We start from the raw sequence: 18,297 nt of genomic DNA, 5'->3' as shown, positions 1-18,297 counted from the left end.
GTAAACAAGAGGTCCCACCTCTAAGCAAGAAGCTATTGCAATTGAGAGCTGCTGAGAGAGGTAAAATCAGTTTTAATCAATGCAGTGACACCGAGTATATCACACTCAAGAGCAAGCAATATACTCTGAAATAGTGGGCCTCCCTGCTCTTGAGTTCCCCAACACTAGGGAATCCTGCATCCTGTTTATATATCCAGTCCATTAGCCTATTTCTTTTAATTGGGGGATTGAGTCCATTGATGTTAAGAGATATTAAGAAACAGTGATTGTTGCTTCCTGTTATTTTTGTTATTAGAGGTGAAGTTATCTTTGTGTGGCTATCTTCTTTTGGATTTGTTGGAAGAGGATTACTTTCTTGCTTTTTCTAGGGTATAATTTCCCTCCTTGTATTGGAGCTTTCCTGCTATTATCCTTTGTAATGCTGGATTTGTGGAAAGATATTGTGTAAATTTGGTTTTGTTGTGGGATATCTTGATTTTTCCATCTATGGTCATTGAGAGTTTTGCTGGGTATAGTAGCCTGGGCTGGCATTTGTGTGTGTTTTTTTTTTAGGGTCTGTATGACATCTGTCCAGCATCTTCTAGCTTTTATAGTATCTGGTGAGAAGTCTGGTGTAATTCTTATAGGTCTGCCTTTATATATTACTTGGCCTTTTTCTCTTACTGCATTTAATATTCTTTCTTTGTTTTGTGCACTTGGTGTTTTGATTATTATGTGATGGGAGGACTTTCTTTTTCTGGTCTAGTCTATTTGGAGTTCTATAGGCTTCTTGTATGTTTATGGGCATTTTGTTCTTTATATTAGGGAAGTTTTCTTCTATAATTTTGTTGAAGATATTTACTGTCCCTTTAAGTTGGGAATCTTCACTCTCATCTATACCTATTATCCTTAGGTTTGGTCTACTCATTGTGTCCTGGATTTCCTGGATGTTTTGTGTTAAGAACTTTTTGTATTTTGTGTCTTCTTTGACAGTTGTGTCAGTATTTTCTATGGTATCTTCTGCACCTGAGATTCTCTCTTGTATCTCTTGTATTCTGTTGGGAATGCTTGCATCTATGACTCCTGATTTCTTTCCTAGGTTTTCTGTCTCCAGGGTAGTTTCCCTTTGTGATTTCTTTATTGTTTCTACTTCCACTTTTATGTCCTGGATGGTTTTGTTCAATTTCTTCACCTGTTTGGTTGTGTTTTCTTGTAATTCTTTAAGGGATTTTTGTGTTTCCACTTTAAGGGCTTCTACCTGTTTACCTGTGTTCGCCTCAAATTCTTTGAGAGTGTTATGTCCTTCTTAAAGTCCTCTATCATCATCATTAGAAGTGATTTTAAATCTGAATCTTGCTTTCCTAGTGATATGGGGGAATTCAGGACTTTCTATTGTTGGGAGAACTAGGTTCTGATGATGCCAAGTACCCTGGGTTGCTGATGCTTATGTTCTTGTGCTTTCCTTTTGCCATCTGGATCTCCTTACTGCTACCTGCCCTGTCTCTGACTGGAGCGTATCTTTTTTATTATCTTGGTTGTATCAGAACTGTGTGGGGTGGGTGTTACTACTGGGGTAAAAGCTGGAGCCCAACATCTGCTCAGTGCTCAGGTGCAGACAGGAACAGCCAGGGTCCAAGATCTGCTCAGTTCTCCGGGCCAGGAGTGACTTCCTGGGTCCTTATGGGTCCCAGTTACTCCGTCTGCTTACCTAGGATTCTGCCCGGGTTAGAGCTCCCGGGAGCCCCGCTTCCTCTGTGTTCTGTGAGATTGGGGGCAGAGCTGCTGCACGGGATCTGCTCAATGTTTAGCCCCAGACCAGAAGGAACTGCAGAATACAATTTATGTTGCTCATGTTTATTTCTTTTTATACTGTGCTTTAATTAACCTTTGTGATTATCATTACACTTAATAATTTTTATTAAATTATTTTATTTATTTACATTCCAAAAGTTGCTCATATTCCTGATCACCCCTCCCTGAGTTCTTTACCCCATCCCCTTCTCCCCCACTTCTGAGAGGGTTCTCCCCCATACACACACACACACACACACACACACACACACAAACACCAACATCTTTCTTCTCTGGGGCATTAAGTTTCCAGCGTTAAGTTCATCCTTTTCTGCTGAGGCCAGACAAGGCAGTCCTGTGCAACACATGTTCCCCAGGGCCACAGACCAGCCGATGTATGCTCCTTGATTTTTGGAAAAAAGAAAGCATCTTGAACAAATGATGCTGGCCTAACTGGCTGTCTGCATGTTGAATATTGCAAATAGATTCATATTCAACACTTGTACAAGGTTCAAGTCCAAGTAGATCTACGACCTCCACATAAAACCACATACACTGAATCTAATAGAAGAGAAAATGGGAAATAACTTCGAACACATTGGCACAGGGGAAATTGTCCTGAACAGAACACCAATGGCTCAGGCTCTAAGATCAACAATTGATTAAATGTGATCTCATGAAACTTAAAAGCTTCTTTCTGTAAGGCAAAGGATACTCTCAATAGTACAAATCAGTAACCTACATATTGGGAAAAAAACTTCACTAACTAATCCCACATCTAATAGTGGGCTAATATCCAAAATATTAAAAGAACTCAAGAAGTTAGACTAAAAAAAAAAAACCCAAATAAACCAATTAAAAGTCCTTTAGCACAGGACTGCCTTGTCTGGCCTCAGTAGAAAAGGATGAACTTAACACTGGAAACTTAATGCCCCAGGGAAGAGGGTTGTTGGTGGGGGTGAGGTGTGTGTGTGTGTGTGTGTGTGTGTATGGTGGAGAACCCTCTCAGAAGTGGTGGAGAGGGGGATGGGGTGAAGAACTCAGAGAGGGGTGACAGAGCTAAACAGCGAATTCTCCACGGAGGAATCTTGAATGTCTGAGAAGCACTTAAAGAAATGTCCAATATTCTGAGTCATTGGAGAAATGGAACTAAAAATGATCCTGAGATTCCACCTTACACAAATCAGAATGCCTAAGATCAAAAACTCAAGCAACAGTACATGCTAGTGAGGATGTGGAGAATGAGGAATACTCTTCCATTGTTGGTGTGATTGTAAACAGGTACAACCACTCCGGAAATCAATTGGTGGTTCATTAGAAAATTGGAACTAGTTCTACCTGATGACCCAGCTATATCACTCCTGGTAATATACCCAAAAGGTATACACACCATACCACAAGGACACATGCTCTACTATGTTCATAGCAGTCTTATTTGTAATAACAAGAAGCTGGAAACAACCCAGATGTTCCTCAACTGAAGAATGGATACAGAAAAATGTGGTTCATTTACACAATGAAATACTATTCAGCTATTAAAAACAAGGACATCATGAATTTTTCAGGCAAATGGATGGGGCACTTAATACTTTTGGTTTTTTTTTAATATAGGTTTAAATTGATTTACATGCCATCATGATAGTGTTGTGATATTTTAGGTTTTCCCAGTCCCTCTATTATTCTTCATGATGTGAGACAGCAGTGAGACTCATGAGCAATGTGTACCAAAATGCAAGAGACGTCGAACACCTACCTCTGTCTCTATTTTCCTCACTGAAGAAATTGAGGGCCTGTGACCGTGTAATGTGAATATCATGTCTTATTTGTCTGACTCATGATATTCTCCCTATATTGTCTTCAGAATATTAATTTCCTTTTAGAAATGTGGCTACTACATGCTCTATGTTTAACCTTATGTGTCAACTTGACTGAACCATAGAATGCCCAGACATTTTGTCAAGTATTATGTTGAGTGTTTCTAGGAAAGAATATTTGAATGGATACTTTCAATGGTAGACACAGTAGAAAAATTTGCTTGCCCTAATCTGAGTGGGCTATGTGAATGAGCTGAAAGCCTATATAGAACAAAAAATGGTGAGCATCCTTTGAGGGAGAGAATTTCTCTTGTATGACTAGTTTTATACTGAGGTATAGGCTTTTCCCATTTCTTGGGCTCACACTGAACTATTAAGACCTGTCTTTGGTCTTAATTTTTAAACTCATGACTTGGTCTTGAGTTTGCAGTTTATATTTAACTTCACTAGCTTTTAATTAAAACTATTTTGTTCTCATTGTAACATGGCAAGCTAAGCAGCCAGATTTAACACTCTTCTATGATCCTAACAATAGTTTGAGTTTAAAATTAGTATAGTTTTCTATTTCTAGTGACATTTTTCAACAAATAGATTTCTATCTCTTAAAGCAGGGATTTCTTATATATCCTGCATATAACCTTTAATATACTATATGCATTGGTTATTTTTCTTAGTTGATATTTCCTATACTCTTACCTTTCGTGATATATAATTTAAATACAGCAATATGAACACATTCTAGGATATGTTTGAACAAATATATACACTCTTGTAACTACTTCCCTTTAAGACAGAGAGCACTGGCAGCATCCCAAAGGTTTTCCTTGATCCAATGTTGCCCTGAAATTACAACCATCATTTTCATATCTATCATCATGAATTGAATTTAGCATGTTCTTGGACTGTATAAAAATGGAATCATTTGGAGTGTACTCTTTTATGTGATTTTTTTCATTCCATACCATGTTTTTAGGTTGTTCTACAGTTTGAGGTTTGTTAGTCATTTAACAATTCTGTGCTTTACTGTGTATGAATATGCAGATACATGCATTGTTCATCATAATATGTATAGATATCTAGATTGTTTCCAGTTTTGGATCTTTACACATAAAACAGAAATAAACATTCACTATATGTCTAGATAGATGAGTGTTTATTTCTCTTGCATAATATCTAGTACTAAAATAGCTGGGCCTTATGATAGGCAAATATTGCCCCTTATCAGAGAATATCAAATCATTTTCAGAGCAGTTAAAATAATTTAAAATTCAAATAGCAGGATATAGAAATTCTAGTAGTTCTACAGTCTGTCCATGACTTGATCTTGTCTGTCTTTTAGATTTTAGTGATCTGTTGGACATATAATGGTGTGTCATTGGGGATTTTTATTCTCTATCTTTTGGCATTCCAGTTGTATTTTTGCTTGTAAATGACCTAGTTTACTAATTAAGAGTATTTTTCCTATGCAAGTAAAACAAGGGTGCGTTTGGTTTGTTGGTGTCTAACTTCTTGAGTTCTTTATATATTTTGGTTATTAACTCTCAATCAGATGTAGGACTGTTACTGTATCAATGGCTTCCTAGGTACAGTGGCATGGCCTGTGAAACTGCCACTAATTCCCGTAGAGAGAATGCTTGCTAACATGGGGGCACCTTCCATAAAGACCGTAAGCACCCTGCCTGTATCTGCCGTGATGTATTTGCTGGAAGGTTCTGTGAGACAGATCACAGTGAGTGTACTTCCAGCACTTCTCACAATGGGACTGTGTTCCAGGATGGAATCAATGGATATTCCCGCTTCTGTGTGCCTGGATACCAGGGCAGTCATTGTGACTTGGAAGTGGATTAAATAAATGTGTTTCTGATCCCTGCATGAAAGAGGCTATATGCCTCAAGGAGATAGGAAGATACATGTCTGTCTGTCTTCAAGAGTATTCTGGTGTGAACTGTGAACTGGAAATTAGTGATATGTAGATCCCAGCCATCTCTACATGGTGGCATGTGTCAGGATGCTTTTTGGGCTTACTTACCTGGATTCCTTGGAGACCACTCTGACTTCAACTTTGATGAATATGCCAGTCAACCATGTCTCCATGGAGGTCTATGTATGGATGGAGAAAACAAGTACTTCTGTGACTGATGGGGTAGTGGATTCACAGAAACATACTGTGAGGCTTTGATCTTCTTTTTTGGTCAAAGTCTTATCACAATGATACAACATGTGAAGACACATATTTCTAGCACATGTGCAGATTGGTCTTCCAGCAGGTCCCCCAACAAGTGGGGCAGAGACTGTCTCTAACTCTGTTGCCTCCCTGTGGAGTCTCTTTCTCTAACTAGGCTATCTTGTCTGACCTCAGTGGGAGAGGGTGTGCCTAGTCTAGCAGTTACTTGAGGTTTCAGGGTAGGTTGGTCCTCCCTTTCTCAGAGGTGGAGGAGGAGTTGGAGGAAGGAGTTGTCTGAGGGAAAACTTCGAGGAGAGGAGGGCTGCAATGAGGATGTACAGAGAATGAATAAATAAAGTAATGGAAAAAGTTAAAATCTGTATGTTATGTATGTGTTGTATTGTACTTCTAATTAAAAGTATGTACATTAAATAAAAAAATTTGTTCCTTTGAGGGGACAAAAGATAAACAAGGGTGTGAGAAATTTAGATAAATGTAAGAGATAAGCTGAGATGGAGAAATCCAAGTTTCTAATAGACTTATGAGTACTTCACCATCAAACACTAAACATTAATTCTAAATAAAGCAATCACTAGTTTCTAAATCCCAACCCCTTACTAGCAATTTTTCAATAGAGTGCTGGGGCTTGTATCCAGAGTCTCCTGTATTCTAAACAACCGCATAACCACAAAGTGACACCATCAGCTATTACAGTCTTTTAATAGGTAGATTCTGCATGTAGACTGCACAGCAGAGCAGAAGACATATGCATTGGTTTGGAAAGTAAGATACATACATTGGTTTGACTTATGACAGCCAATCTTTCTTAACAGGGTTTATGTCATTCAGTGTGAAGCAGAAATCTAAATGGAATGATTAACAAACTGAAATATCTTGCTTGACTTTCATAGTATAGTAGATTTAACTAAGGTGAATAGATGGAAAACAAACAAAGGAATCAATACTTTCACTTAAAGATCATTTACATTTATACATAGTCCACTGGAACTGAGCATCAACCAGCCTTACTAATTTTGTTTGCATTTCTTGCAGGCTTGGTTTCATGTTTTCTGTTGGCAGATTCATAGTACTCAATTGTGTTGTTACTGTAATAATTGAACTTCTGTCCTAATATAAAAGTTCTGGATCAAATATATAGCCTCAAGACTTTTCAGAGTAGAGTATTACTTGCTAATTACTTATACAAATGGGAGCAAGGGTAGAAATGCTAAGAGAAGGTATATGTCCTATGTGTTTTGTATATTTGCAAGTGTGAGTGGTTGGCCTGCGGTGGGAGGCAAGACAGAGTCTTGGCTTACTTTTCTTTTTTTTAACTCTTCTTTTTTTACAGTATAGAGAATAGGGCATGTGAAGGGGAGTTGAGAGAATGGGAGAGAGAAAGGGAGAGAGACGGGGAGAGAGGGAGAAGAAGAGAGAGAGAGAGAGAGAGAGAGAGAGAGAGAGAGAGAGAGAGAGAGAGAGAGAGAGAAAGTAGAGGAATAGATGCTGGCTATGAGCACTTAGAGAGAGGGGGAGGGTAATGGAGGGAGAGGGGATAAGGAGCAAGAGGAGAGAGCAAGAACAAGAATTTAAGAGAGCGAGAGCCCAAGAAACTCTTATAAGGACAACAATTGATTGGGGCTGGTTTATAGGTTGAGAGGATCAGTCCATTGACATCAATACAAAAGCATGACAGTGCCCAGGCAGGCATGGCAAAGGAGGAGTTGAGAGGTCAACATTTTATTATGAAGGCAAATAGGAGAAGACTGACTCCCATATGGTTAGGAGGAGAGTTTTATTGCCCACTTCAACAGTGACACACTTTCTCCAACAAGGCCACACCTACTCCAACAAAGCCAAAGCCACACCTCCTTATAACACCACTCCCTCAGCAAAGCATATTCAAAGCACCATATTCCACTCTCTGACTCCCATAGGCTTGTTCAAACACATGAGTCTATGGGGGCTATATCTAGCCATAGTATAATAAAAAAAATACATTTAGTCCAACTTCCAAAGTCCCCATAGTCTATAGCAGTCTCAAGAATGTTAAAAATCCAATGTTCTAAGTCTTTCCTGAGATTCATCCAATTAGTTAACTCTAGTCCCCAAATCAAGACAGGAAACCAGTTGGGCAAACTCCAAACTCTGCATCTCCATGTATGTCGAAGCAGTCTTCATATCTCCAAGTCCTTTTTCAGTTTTGTTGACTGCAACAAACTTCTTTCTCCTAGGCTGGTTCCATTCCCTGTTAGCAGCATTCCTCAGCAGATATCCAATGACTTTGGCATCTTTGACATCTTGGGGTCTTCAAGTCAACTTCAACTTCACAGTTTCTTGTTTTAATGTCTGGTATCCACACATGATCTTCTAGGCTCCTCCAAAGGGCTTAGGTTACTTCTTAAGTTCTGTCCTCTGTAGCATTCTAGACTCTCACTAACTCTACTCCACTGCTACTGCTGTTCTTGGTGGTTGTCCCATGGTACTGGCATCTGTGATACTCTGGGGTCTTCTGCTGCAACTGGACTTCACTAATAGCCTCTCATAGGCTCTTTTCATGGTGTCAAACTTCAACTTCTTTGCATGACTCCTTCAGCTCTTGGCCATCAACTGTCTGACTTCAGTGGGAGAGGATGTGCATAGTCCTGCAGTAACTTGAGGTGTTCAGGGTAGGTTGGTACCCAGGTGGTCCTCCCCTTCTCAGAGGTGAAGGGGAGGGGTTGGAGGAAGGGTAATTGAGGCTGCACATTTACCAATGGCCTTCCATGAGCTCTCTCAGTGCCAAGCCTCAGCTGCTCTCCATAACCCCTTCATACCTTCAAAACTAGTACCACCTGGGTGAATCTTACATGTTACCAAGTACAGCTGTAGTATGAGGTATACAACCTTGGCTATCTCTGGAACACAGCATCTTTGTGATCTCAGAAAACACTTCCTAGAAGATTTTACCCCACTGATGCTGGATTCTTTTCTATTCTTTCTTTCTTTTTTTTCCTTTCTTTCTTGGATATTTTATTTATTTACATTTCAGATGTCATCCCTTTTCCCCATTCCCCCTCCCCTGAAAACACCTAGGCCATCTCCACTCCTCCTTTTTGCTTTTCTACCATTTTAATTACATGCAAGTATTAAGGTCAGTTCTAGGTTGAGGAAATTGCAATACAATAGGTGCAAATACTCAAGAAACAAGCAATAAACACAAATAGTCAAAGAATAAACAAGGAAATAAACAAAATTCCATGAACACTCCCATGATCACTATTTCTAAGTGCTTATCAGGATGACCAAAATATCTGAACCAACTTCCCTGTCCTATCCCAAAGTCATTTTCATGTCTGAAGCCTACTTCTTTATTCTAGCCTAAGATTTAGATTCCTGCCTGAAATTACGCCTTTGTTCTAGCCTAATATTTATGTTCCTGCCTAAAATTACTTTTTTTTCCAGCCTAATATTTAGATTCCTGCCTAAAAGGAGCATGGTGGCTGCCAGAGTGACAAGTAAAACACGCTGTTGCTGAGACAAAGAATGATGCTGATCTGTGAGCTTGCTCAGTGCCCTGACAATGGTGACTGGGAAGCTGTATTGGACATGTGTTCCCATCCCACCTTTGCTTACCTATACCCCTGATCGAACAAGCTGCCTTGCCTCAAGGTTTTAGACCTTGTGGAACAGAGAATCAAAAAGAGAAGTTATAATGACTCTTGTATTGTTCTTAAATGTGATCAGTTATTTGGATTTAATCATGTACTGGTCTAGAAATCAATCCAATATTGGAAACAACAGTCTTCATTTGGAAAACTGGTTCTGGACATTTTCAGAGATATATGTGGAAGTTAGCTGAAATTCTCTATGTTATGTTAGCAAGAGATAAAGTTGGGACAAGATCTGGATTTCAAACAAGTGTTGGTACATGTGTTAAGGCTCTTTTAATTGTCAAGTTAAAATTACATTTGTTTCTTCTACAGTATTTAATGTATGCTGCATTGATTGTACACTTTCTAATTGTGTTAGTGTGTTGAAATCTGGAATGTCTGTTATGGAGGTCTATCAACAAGGTTTTGTTTTATTGCTCTGAGTATCACAGAACCTTTGTCTTCTGAAAAAAGCTGGCAAGTACTGGAAGTGAGTTAGGCTTTAAGCAGAAACAAGAGGGTAGTTGGCTTGATTATTGCTGGTATAACAGCTTTAATTACATTAATTGCTAACACCACTGCTTCTGCAATTGCTTTGACACAAGAAGTTAAGACAGCTAATTTTGTTAATCATTTGTCTTCTTACTCTTAAACTCTGAACTTCCTTCCAACAATCTGAATACAGTAAAGAGCATCAATCCATTGTTCCAAATGCCTATCTAAGTCTTCTTGTATACTCAACACATTAGTAACATTTTTTGCTTGGAAATTTGTTTTTCAGCCTTTTATTCTGAGGTAGTGTCTGTTTTTGTCACTGAGGTGCATTTCCTGTATGCAGTAAAATGCTGAGTCATCTTTATGTATCCAATCAAATAGTCTATGTCTTTTTATTGGGGAATTGAGTCCATTGATGTTAAGAGATATTAAGGAAAAGTGATTGTTCTGTCCTGTTATTTTTGTTATTAGAGGTGTAATTATGTTTGTGTGGCTATCTTCTTTTGGGTTCATTGGAAGATTACTTTCTTGCTTTTTCTAGGGTATAATTTCCTTCCTTGTGTTGGAGTTTTCCCTCTATTATCTTTTGTAGGGCTGGATTTGTGGAGAGATGTTGTGTAAATTTGTTTTTGTTGTGGAACATCTTGGTTTCTCCATCTATAGTAATTGAGAGTTTTGCTGGGTATAGTAGTCTGGGCTGGTGTTTGTGTTCTCTTAGAGTCTATATGACATCTGTCTAGAATCTTCTGTCTTTTATATTCTCTGGTGAGAAGTCTGGTGTAATTCTGATATGTCTGCCTTTATAAGTTACTTGACCTTTTCCCCTTACTGATTTTAATATTCTTTATTTGTTTTGTGCATTTGGTGTTTAGATTATTATGTGACAGAAGAAATTTCTTTTCTGATCTAGTCTATTTTGAATTCTGTAGGCTTCTTGTATGTTCATAGGCATCTCTTTCTTTAGGCTAGGGAAGTTTTCTTCTATAATTTTGTTTAAGAAATTTACTGGCCCTTTAAGTTTGGAATATTCACTCTCTTTTATACCTACTATCTTTAGGTTTGGTCTTTCATTGTGTCCTGGATTTTCTGGATGTTTTGGGTTTGGAGCTTTGTGCATTTTGCATTTTCTTTGACAGTTGTGTCAATGTTTTCCATGGCATTTTCTGCACATGAGATTCTCTTCTATCCCTTGCATTCTCTTGGTGATGCTTGCATCTCTGACTCCTGATCTCTTTCCTAGGTTTTCTATCTTGAGGGTAGTCTCCCTTTGTGATTTCTTTATTGTTTCTACTTCCATTTTTATGTCCTGGATGGTTTTGTTCAATTTCTTCACCTGTTTGGTTGTGTTTTCTTGTAATTACTTAAGGGATTTTTGCATTTCCTCTTTAAGGGCTTCTACCTCTTTACCTGTGTTCTCCTGTATTTCTTTGAGGATGTTATTTATGTCTTTCTTAATGTGCTCTGTCATCAACATGAGAAGTGATTTTAAATCTGAATATTGCTTTTTCATTGTCATGGGGTATCCAGGACTTGCTATGGTGGGAGAACAAGGTTCTGATGATGCTAAGTAAACTTGGTTTCTGTTGCTTTTGTTCTTACACTTGCCTTTGACCATCTGGTTATCTCTAGTGCTACCTGTACTCACTTTCTCTTACTAGAGCCTGTCTCTTCTGTTATCTTGCTTGTGTCAGAACTCCTCAGAATTCAGCTATCTCTATGATCCTGTGATCCTGAGATCCTGCGTGTAGGAGCTCCTGGGATTCAGGCTGTTTCTGGGATCCTGAAATTCTGGTGTGACCAAGATCCTGAGATCCTGTGATCCTGTTCCTGGATGTATTGGAGATCTTTGGAGTACAGTCTCCTCTGGGAGATTTGGAAATGGGTGCAGCACTGGTGCCCTAAATCTGCTCAGGGCACTGTCGCAGACCTGAAAGAACCTGGTCTACTGGCTGTGAGGAAGTTCCTAGGTCCCTTCGGGTCTCAGTTACTCCCTGTTTGGGGGGCGGGGTGGGTGTTGCCGCCTCCTCACCTATGATCCTGGGCTTATTAGAGCCCCTGGGAGTCCAGCCTCCTCTATGCTGGTCTCATCTTAACGATCACTAATTTTTTGGCTCCAGCTAACCATCATTAGTTGTACCAGTAGTCCCTTCTATTCTTGACTCTAAAGCCAGAGCCACATGGCCAAAGCTTCTGCTTACTGGGGTTGGAACATGGCCCCCTTATTCTATTATCTATCAGCTTTCTGTTTTCCAACTCCAGCTTGCTTTTCTTAACAGCTCCTTAATATTGGGAAGTTACAGATATCCTTGGCAGGACTTAATATGGAATAAATATGCAGAACTAGAATTAACTGATAGAAAGTCTCATCTAACTAAAGAGCTAGCAGTGTGTTGTGAAAAAGAAGGATGGATGTTATCAGTCTATAGGGAACTATGTATGTGCTTATGAAATTGACAAGTGAGTAGATCCAGTTTTTATTAAATGAAGGCAGCATTGTGTAAACATTCTGTTCTTGGAAATCTCAATGGACTTCATTTCTTTCTCAGTTCAGTTGAAGGTCCCTCACCTCCCCAGCCAATATCTGAGTGAGGCAATAGTATTAGTTTGGTTAGCTTTTTAAATCTAAGAGCACATGGCAATAGTTCAGTGTTCAGAAGGCCACAGAGGACAGCGTAATATCAAGGTCTCTAAGCAGTCCCCTGAGATTATATTTAGAAAGTTTGGAACAATGGTACAACATTTATATTTCTGTAAGTTCCAGATTCTTACCAGTATGCCAAAGGTCACAGTTGGAGAACCAAGAGTGAAGTTCTTAAGTGCTGATGAAGAGGTATAATTCAATGGATTTTATGTTTTATGCTCAGGAGGGTTAGTCATATAAAATAATCCAATAAACTTAATTGCTTCTTCTTAATATATACTTCCTGTTGATAATTGCCCTGATTTTTTTATGTAAACAGCTCAGAAATTGAAAGTTTTAATTCTGAGACTAACTTTTTTGGAGACATCAAACTAATCAGTAGAGATTTAGCTCAACTGAATGTGAGTGACTACTTGGGAAGTCACTTCAGCAGTAAACATTTCATTTTGAGGTTTTGTGGACCAAAGTCTAAGGTAGAACAGGAAATGTAATGGTTACATTTCATTGCCTGCCACTGGTATTAAACCAAGACCAAACTGATTGGAAGAGTAAACTGGGGGATGTTGGTAGAACAGCAAAGATATTCTTTCCACTCCTTGGTGAGTTCAAAGGTAAAATTTTGATGTTCCAGAGAACTAGTCAACAATTTGTTGCTAAGTGTCTCTGTTTCTCTCTTTTTGTCAGTGCTGTATAGATTTGCTATGGCTCACAATCATAAGGTACAGAATGTTTAACTTTTGTCTCTCTCTATATATATATGTTTACAGAATCTTCATAGATTTTAGATTTATGCAAATATTATCTCACTATTCTTCTGTTTCCCCCTCACTTGTATAATTTCATGATTCATCTACTTTGCCAGATATGCCTCTTCAGTCAGAATTGGAAATTTCAGAGGAAGCTCAGATAACACAGATTCGACAGTTTTAAAACCAAGAGCTTTTGGTTTAATGGGTCTGGTTCAGAACCCAAAAGTTGGAATTTGAAAAATATTTATTGATGTACAATTTACAATTATACCATTAATACCACCCATTTAAATAAGCCCTAACTGGGCTACCTTGTATAGCCTCAATAGGAGATAATCCCACCTAGTTCTACTGTGACTTGATAGGCCAAGAGGATTGACAGCCAGAGGAGACCTTCTTTGAAGAGAAAGGGAGGGGAGGTGAAGCAGTGAGACAGGCAGGAAGGGAGGAAGGGGAAGCGTGATCAGGATTTAATGCAAATAAATAAATTTTCAAGGGTTATTTTAAACTATATAGATAGAAACCATATGAACTTTGTGTCATAATAAAATATGCTAGAACAGTTAGAAACAGTGCTGTGTTCCCAATCAGGAAGAAATCATTTTGTGATGTGAGGTCATTAAAACAGATATCCAGAAATCCTTAAGCAGAACAGTTTTCAATAAGGCTCCACATCCATATCCACTCAACTCCAGGGCAGCAACAACAGTAGAATCAATATTTTAAATCTTTTGTCTTCTTTGTGAGTGGAGTGGTTTGAATAAGAATGGCTCCAATTGGCTCATATATTTGAATTGTTGGTTATCAGCAAGTGGTACTCTATGAAAATGTTTGGGAGGTGTGGCTTTATTGAAGTAGACATGACCTTATTGAAGCAAGTATGTCACTTAGGGTAGGCTATATGGTTTCAAAATCTCAAGCTTGTCTCTGTGTCTCTCTACTTGCTGCCCATGGTTCTGTGTATAGAACTCTCAACTACTTCTCCAGGATCATAGATGCCTGCAATTTGCCCTGCTCCCTGCCATAATGACAATGGACTAAACTTCTGAAACCATAAGCAAGCCCCAGTTAAAATAATATTTTTTAATAAAAGTTACTATTGTCATGGTGTCCTGTTCATATCAATATAAAACTGATATACAAAACAACATCTGTCAAAATATGAGCAAGGTATTTGAAGTTCCCTACGAAGTCCATCTCAGGAATGAAACCAAAACCTCATGGCTCCCTAGATTAGGAGTAAATCTCTGTATGAATATCAATCATTGGTATATCATACTCTGGATACACATGAAAATTATGTAGAATGGTGTGTTTGAGTACAAATACTTATTGAGTTATATTATACCATACACAGTGTTTTCCAAGTTGTTGATTCCTGCATGTCTTTAAAGTCATCATTTAAATCACAAAAAATATATAGTTAATTTGACCTCAGTTGAGAAGCTATGATTCCATGAGTTTGAGATAAGGCTGAGGAAGTGACTAGGCTAAAAATCAAGGTTTTAGACTGGATGTTCTTAAACTTTTTTCCATGTTATCAAAACCATAGGGCAGAAATGCCAAGTGCTGTTAATACCTAACACTAAACTTTGGTCAAAAGTTAATAATTAAAGACATTTTATTTTGTTTTCTTCAAGAGCACAGACATGACATCTCTATGGATTCAGTTCCTAGAAGTAGTTGCTGAATGTTTGGAATTCAGTACCCATGTTTTAAACCTTCCAAATTTTTTTGAAATTACACTATTTATTGAAAGCTCTCTTTATGTCAGGCTCTGAGATATAATAAAATTTATCATCATATCCCCAAATCTCAGTGAAGTATGTCATATATATAATATATGCTCAATATTTGCTGGAGAAATGGATTGATCTCACTAGTATTCTGTGCTGATTTCTTCTTACTTATTTGCTTGTTTTTCCCTTAAACTTTGAGCTCATCAAAGTCTTATAAACGTGTCATGTTCATTTTTGTATCATCACTACTTTTCACAGGTCCTGATGAATAATGTGGATTTAATATTTATTGAATGATTGAATAGAAACATATAAAATCTACAAACTACATATAGTAGATGAAGATATAGAACTGACAGTTAATCTTTCTATACTTCTTAAAGAAGCTATGTAACATACTTTATGATGCTTAATATTTTTACAAAATTATTTTATTTTTATGTATATTTGTTCTACCTGCATGTATGTCTGTAAGCTATGTGGGCCTGGGGCCTAGAAGAACAGGTGGTGGATACTCTGGCACTGGAACCACAGTATAGGTGTTGGGAATCGAACTCAGTTTATCTGGAATGGCTGCCAATGCTCTTAACCACAATCTTTGCAACTCCATATAATGCTTAATCTTGATTGTCAACTTAATTAGAGCTGTACTTAATTAAGAGATGCCCATCTTGGTGGTCCTATGATGATATTTCCATGTAAGATTAACTGAGTTGAAAAGACCCTTCCCCAGAGTAGGCAACAGCTTCTGTTGGTGGCCTAGATAGAAAGAGGTCCATGGAAAGACAATACTGTTTGGTTGCTATTTTTTGCTTCTTGCAGGGGGTTGTGACTGCTGCTGCTACTACTACTATTATTACTGTCATTCTTCAGTAGCATCAGATACAAGCCTTTTCTCATTCCAAAGGATTAGAGATCAGAGATTCTCTCCCTATCTTTCAGACTTCCAATGTCACATTGGGACTGCTGAGACATCAGGTATCATAAATTGGGCAGCTACAAGATTCCTAGCCTCTCCATGGTACAAATGACCGGTGTTGTAACTCATGTCCTATATGTAGCAAGTCCTAATTAATATTCTCTAAGAACAATGTGATTCATTCGGTTCTTATGGGCTAGTCAGAGTGTGAGCTACAACGGCTACCTTTAGCCAATCTATGTGACCTCCTGTTTCATGTTCCTTGCTTTTGGTAGGCTTAGTTGGTAAGGCATACGCAAGAATTTCCTGGGCTTTTGTTTCTTAAGTAGCAAACAGTCACATGAAATATTGGTAGTTGGAACCCAAAAAGAACACGAAAAAGTCTCTAGAACCTTCTCTTTAAATTCAAATATCACCGGATAGGTGAAATCACAACTTGCCATTTTTCATTCACAGTTTTTGTAGTTTCAATAAGAATAGCCAGTAAGAATGGTTAATTCACTCAGTAGGAGCACTACTTAACAGGGATTAGAAATGTGTGGTCTTATTGGAAGCAATGTGCTACCGGGGCTTTGAAGTTTCAGAAGCTCAAGCCAGTGCTGGTGGCTCTCTTCCACCTGCCAATCTGGATATAGAACTCTTGTTGAGTGCGTGATGTCCCTCCTGGACTCAAGCTCTCAGAATAGACTATGAGACTCAAAATATATTTACAATAACTTGGCCATAAGCTTTGTTTTTTTCCCTACCATTAGATCATAACTTAATATCCCATTTATTCTAATCTAAGTTCTGCCACATGGCTGGTACCTGGTTCTCAGCTACATGTGACCATCTTTGAGGCCGAATCTGCTCTTCCTGAGTCTATCTTTTCCCCAGAATCTCCTCCCTGTCCCAGAACTTCTACCTCCCCATTTCCTGCCTAAGTTAATAGTCTAGCAGCATTTTTATTTTTTTCTTGCCTCAAGTTTATTTGTAAAAATAGCATAGGACACTGGTCATCTGCAAATAGTGTATAGGTAGGCATGTCCCAGCAGTTCCTGTGTCTTCACACTGGCAGGAGACTTTTCTATGGTACCTTCACAGAGGCCTGGGCACCTTTGGGAGCCTGAGCTGGAGCTGAAACCTGGGCCTTAGCTGGAGCTTTGGCCTCTGCCTTGGTTTGAACCTTGGGCTTTGGTTGGCAGAGCCTATGACCTTTGGCCATGTAGCTTTGAAACTGTTTCCCAAATTCGAGGTGAGCGATGAAAGCCAGACGGCTGAGTTTGTGGCTGGGGCCCTTTGGCATCTTGGGCTTGAGGGCCTGAGGCTTCACAAGGGCCTTGATGGCCTCTGCATGTGCACTCACTGCCTTTGCACTGCTGGCCTGCATCTTCTCCAGATGGCCTTTCTTGTTGTGCTTCTTGGCAAAGCGCATGTTCCTCAGGAACCCTCTTAAGAGATTCGTATCTCTGTGACTGGAGTTTCGTGGTGGCATTTCTGTGTCATTTATGGGACTGGTTGTGTGTGGTGTGGTTCTTGGACTTGGCCGTGTCTGAACAGTAACTCCAGCTTCTCGCAGTGCCTGGGACCAGAAGAGAAAGACCAGCACTTTTATTGACAGATTACTCTTCTATACAGTACAAGAAATTCTCTCTACAGAACCCTGAGCTCTTTCTCCAACACTATTTATGCCTATGTGCCATCGTACTTCCAGACATGATGAGTGTTGGGGGCCGACTTTTAGCAGAAAGCGGCTATCAGCTTTGCAGCCATCTTGAGCCATATACCCTGACATGAGACTTGAATTACAATAGCCTACAACAGCTGAGAACACTTCGATAATCTTGGTTTAGATACCTTGAGATTAAAGGTACGTGAGATTAAAGGTGTGTGAGATTAAAGGTGTGTGACTTAGAAGTATAGAGATCAGAGTTAGAGACAAGACCTAAGGGCATGATTAAAGGTGTAACTTAGAGGTGTGGCTTAGAAGTAAGACATATAAAATGCAGAGGCAGACAGTAGGATTCAGACATTAGGGAGACTATAGAAGATAGAACCAGACGACAGACTCTAGAGAGAGAATCAGATCAGAGAGAGAGAGATTCATACACATCAGACATTAGGTTGAATCTGCCCTCACCCTCGCTCTTGCTGAAACCCGACCTGAAGACCAGAGCAGCAGCTTGGGCCGGGATACAGTGGTCGCCCAAACGTGGGTAGGCCCGGGCCTCAACATTTTGCCTGGGCTGCAACATTTATTCTGGCTGCCCTAACGTGGGGCTAGTGTGGACCCCAACAGATGAGAATGGACTAATCCTCTGAAACTGTAAACCAGGCCCAGTTAAATGGTTTCCTTTATAAGAGTTGCCATAGTCATCATGTCTCTTCACAGCAA

General features: G+C 39.1%; 1 protein-coding gene across 1 annotated transcript in view; it reads right to left on the bottom strand.

Annotated features, from left to right (window-relative positions):
- Window positions 1-6,520: 6,520 nt before the first annotated feature.
- LOC143435456 (large ribosomal subunit protein eL29-like) overlaps window positions 6,521-18,297 on the bottom strand; it is a 90,504-nt gene continuing 78,727 nt past the window's right edge. Inside the window, exon 3 of the mRNA XM_076918219.1 lies at window positions 6,521-17,484. Within this exon, the coding sequence (XP_076774334.1) occupies window positions 16,990-17,484 (495 nt within the window). The 3' untranslated portion in view covers window positions 6,521-16,989. The remainder of the gene's footprint in view (window positions 17,485-18,297) is intronic.

This window comes from Arvicanthis niloticus, chromosome X (genome assembly GCF_011762505.2).
Source record: "Arvicanthis niloticus isolate mArvNil1 chromosome X, mArvNil1.pat.X, whole genome shotgun sequence".
Taxonomy (NCBI): Eukaryota; Metazoa; Chordata; class Mammalia; order Rodentia; family Muridae; genus Arvicanthis; species Arvicanthis niloticus.
The sequence above is the reverse complement of the archived record's forward strand: the minus strand, read 5'-3'. Positions and strand labels throughout refer to the sequence as shown.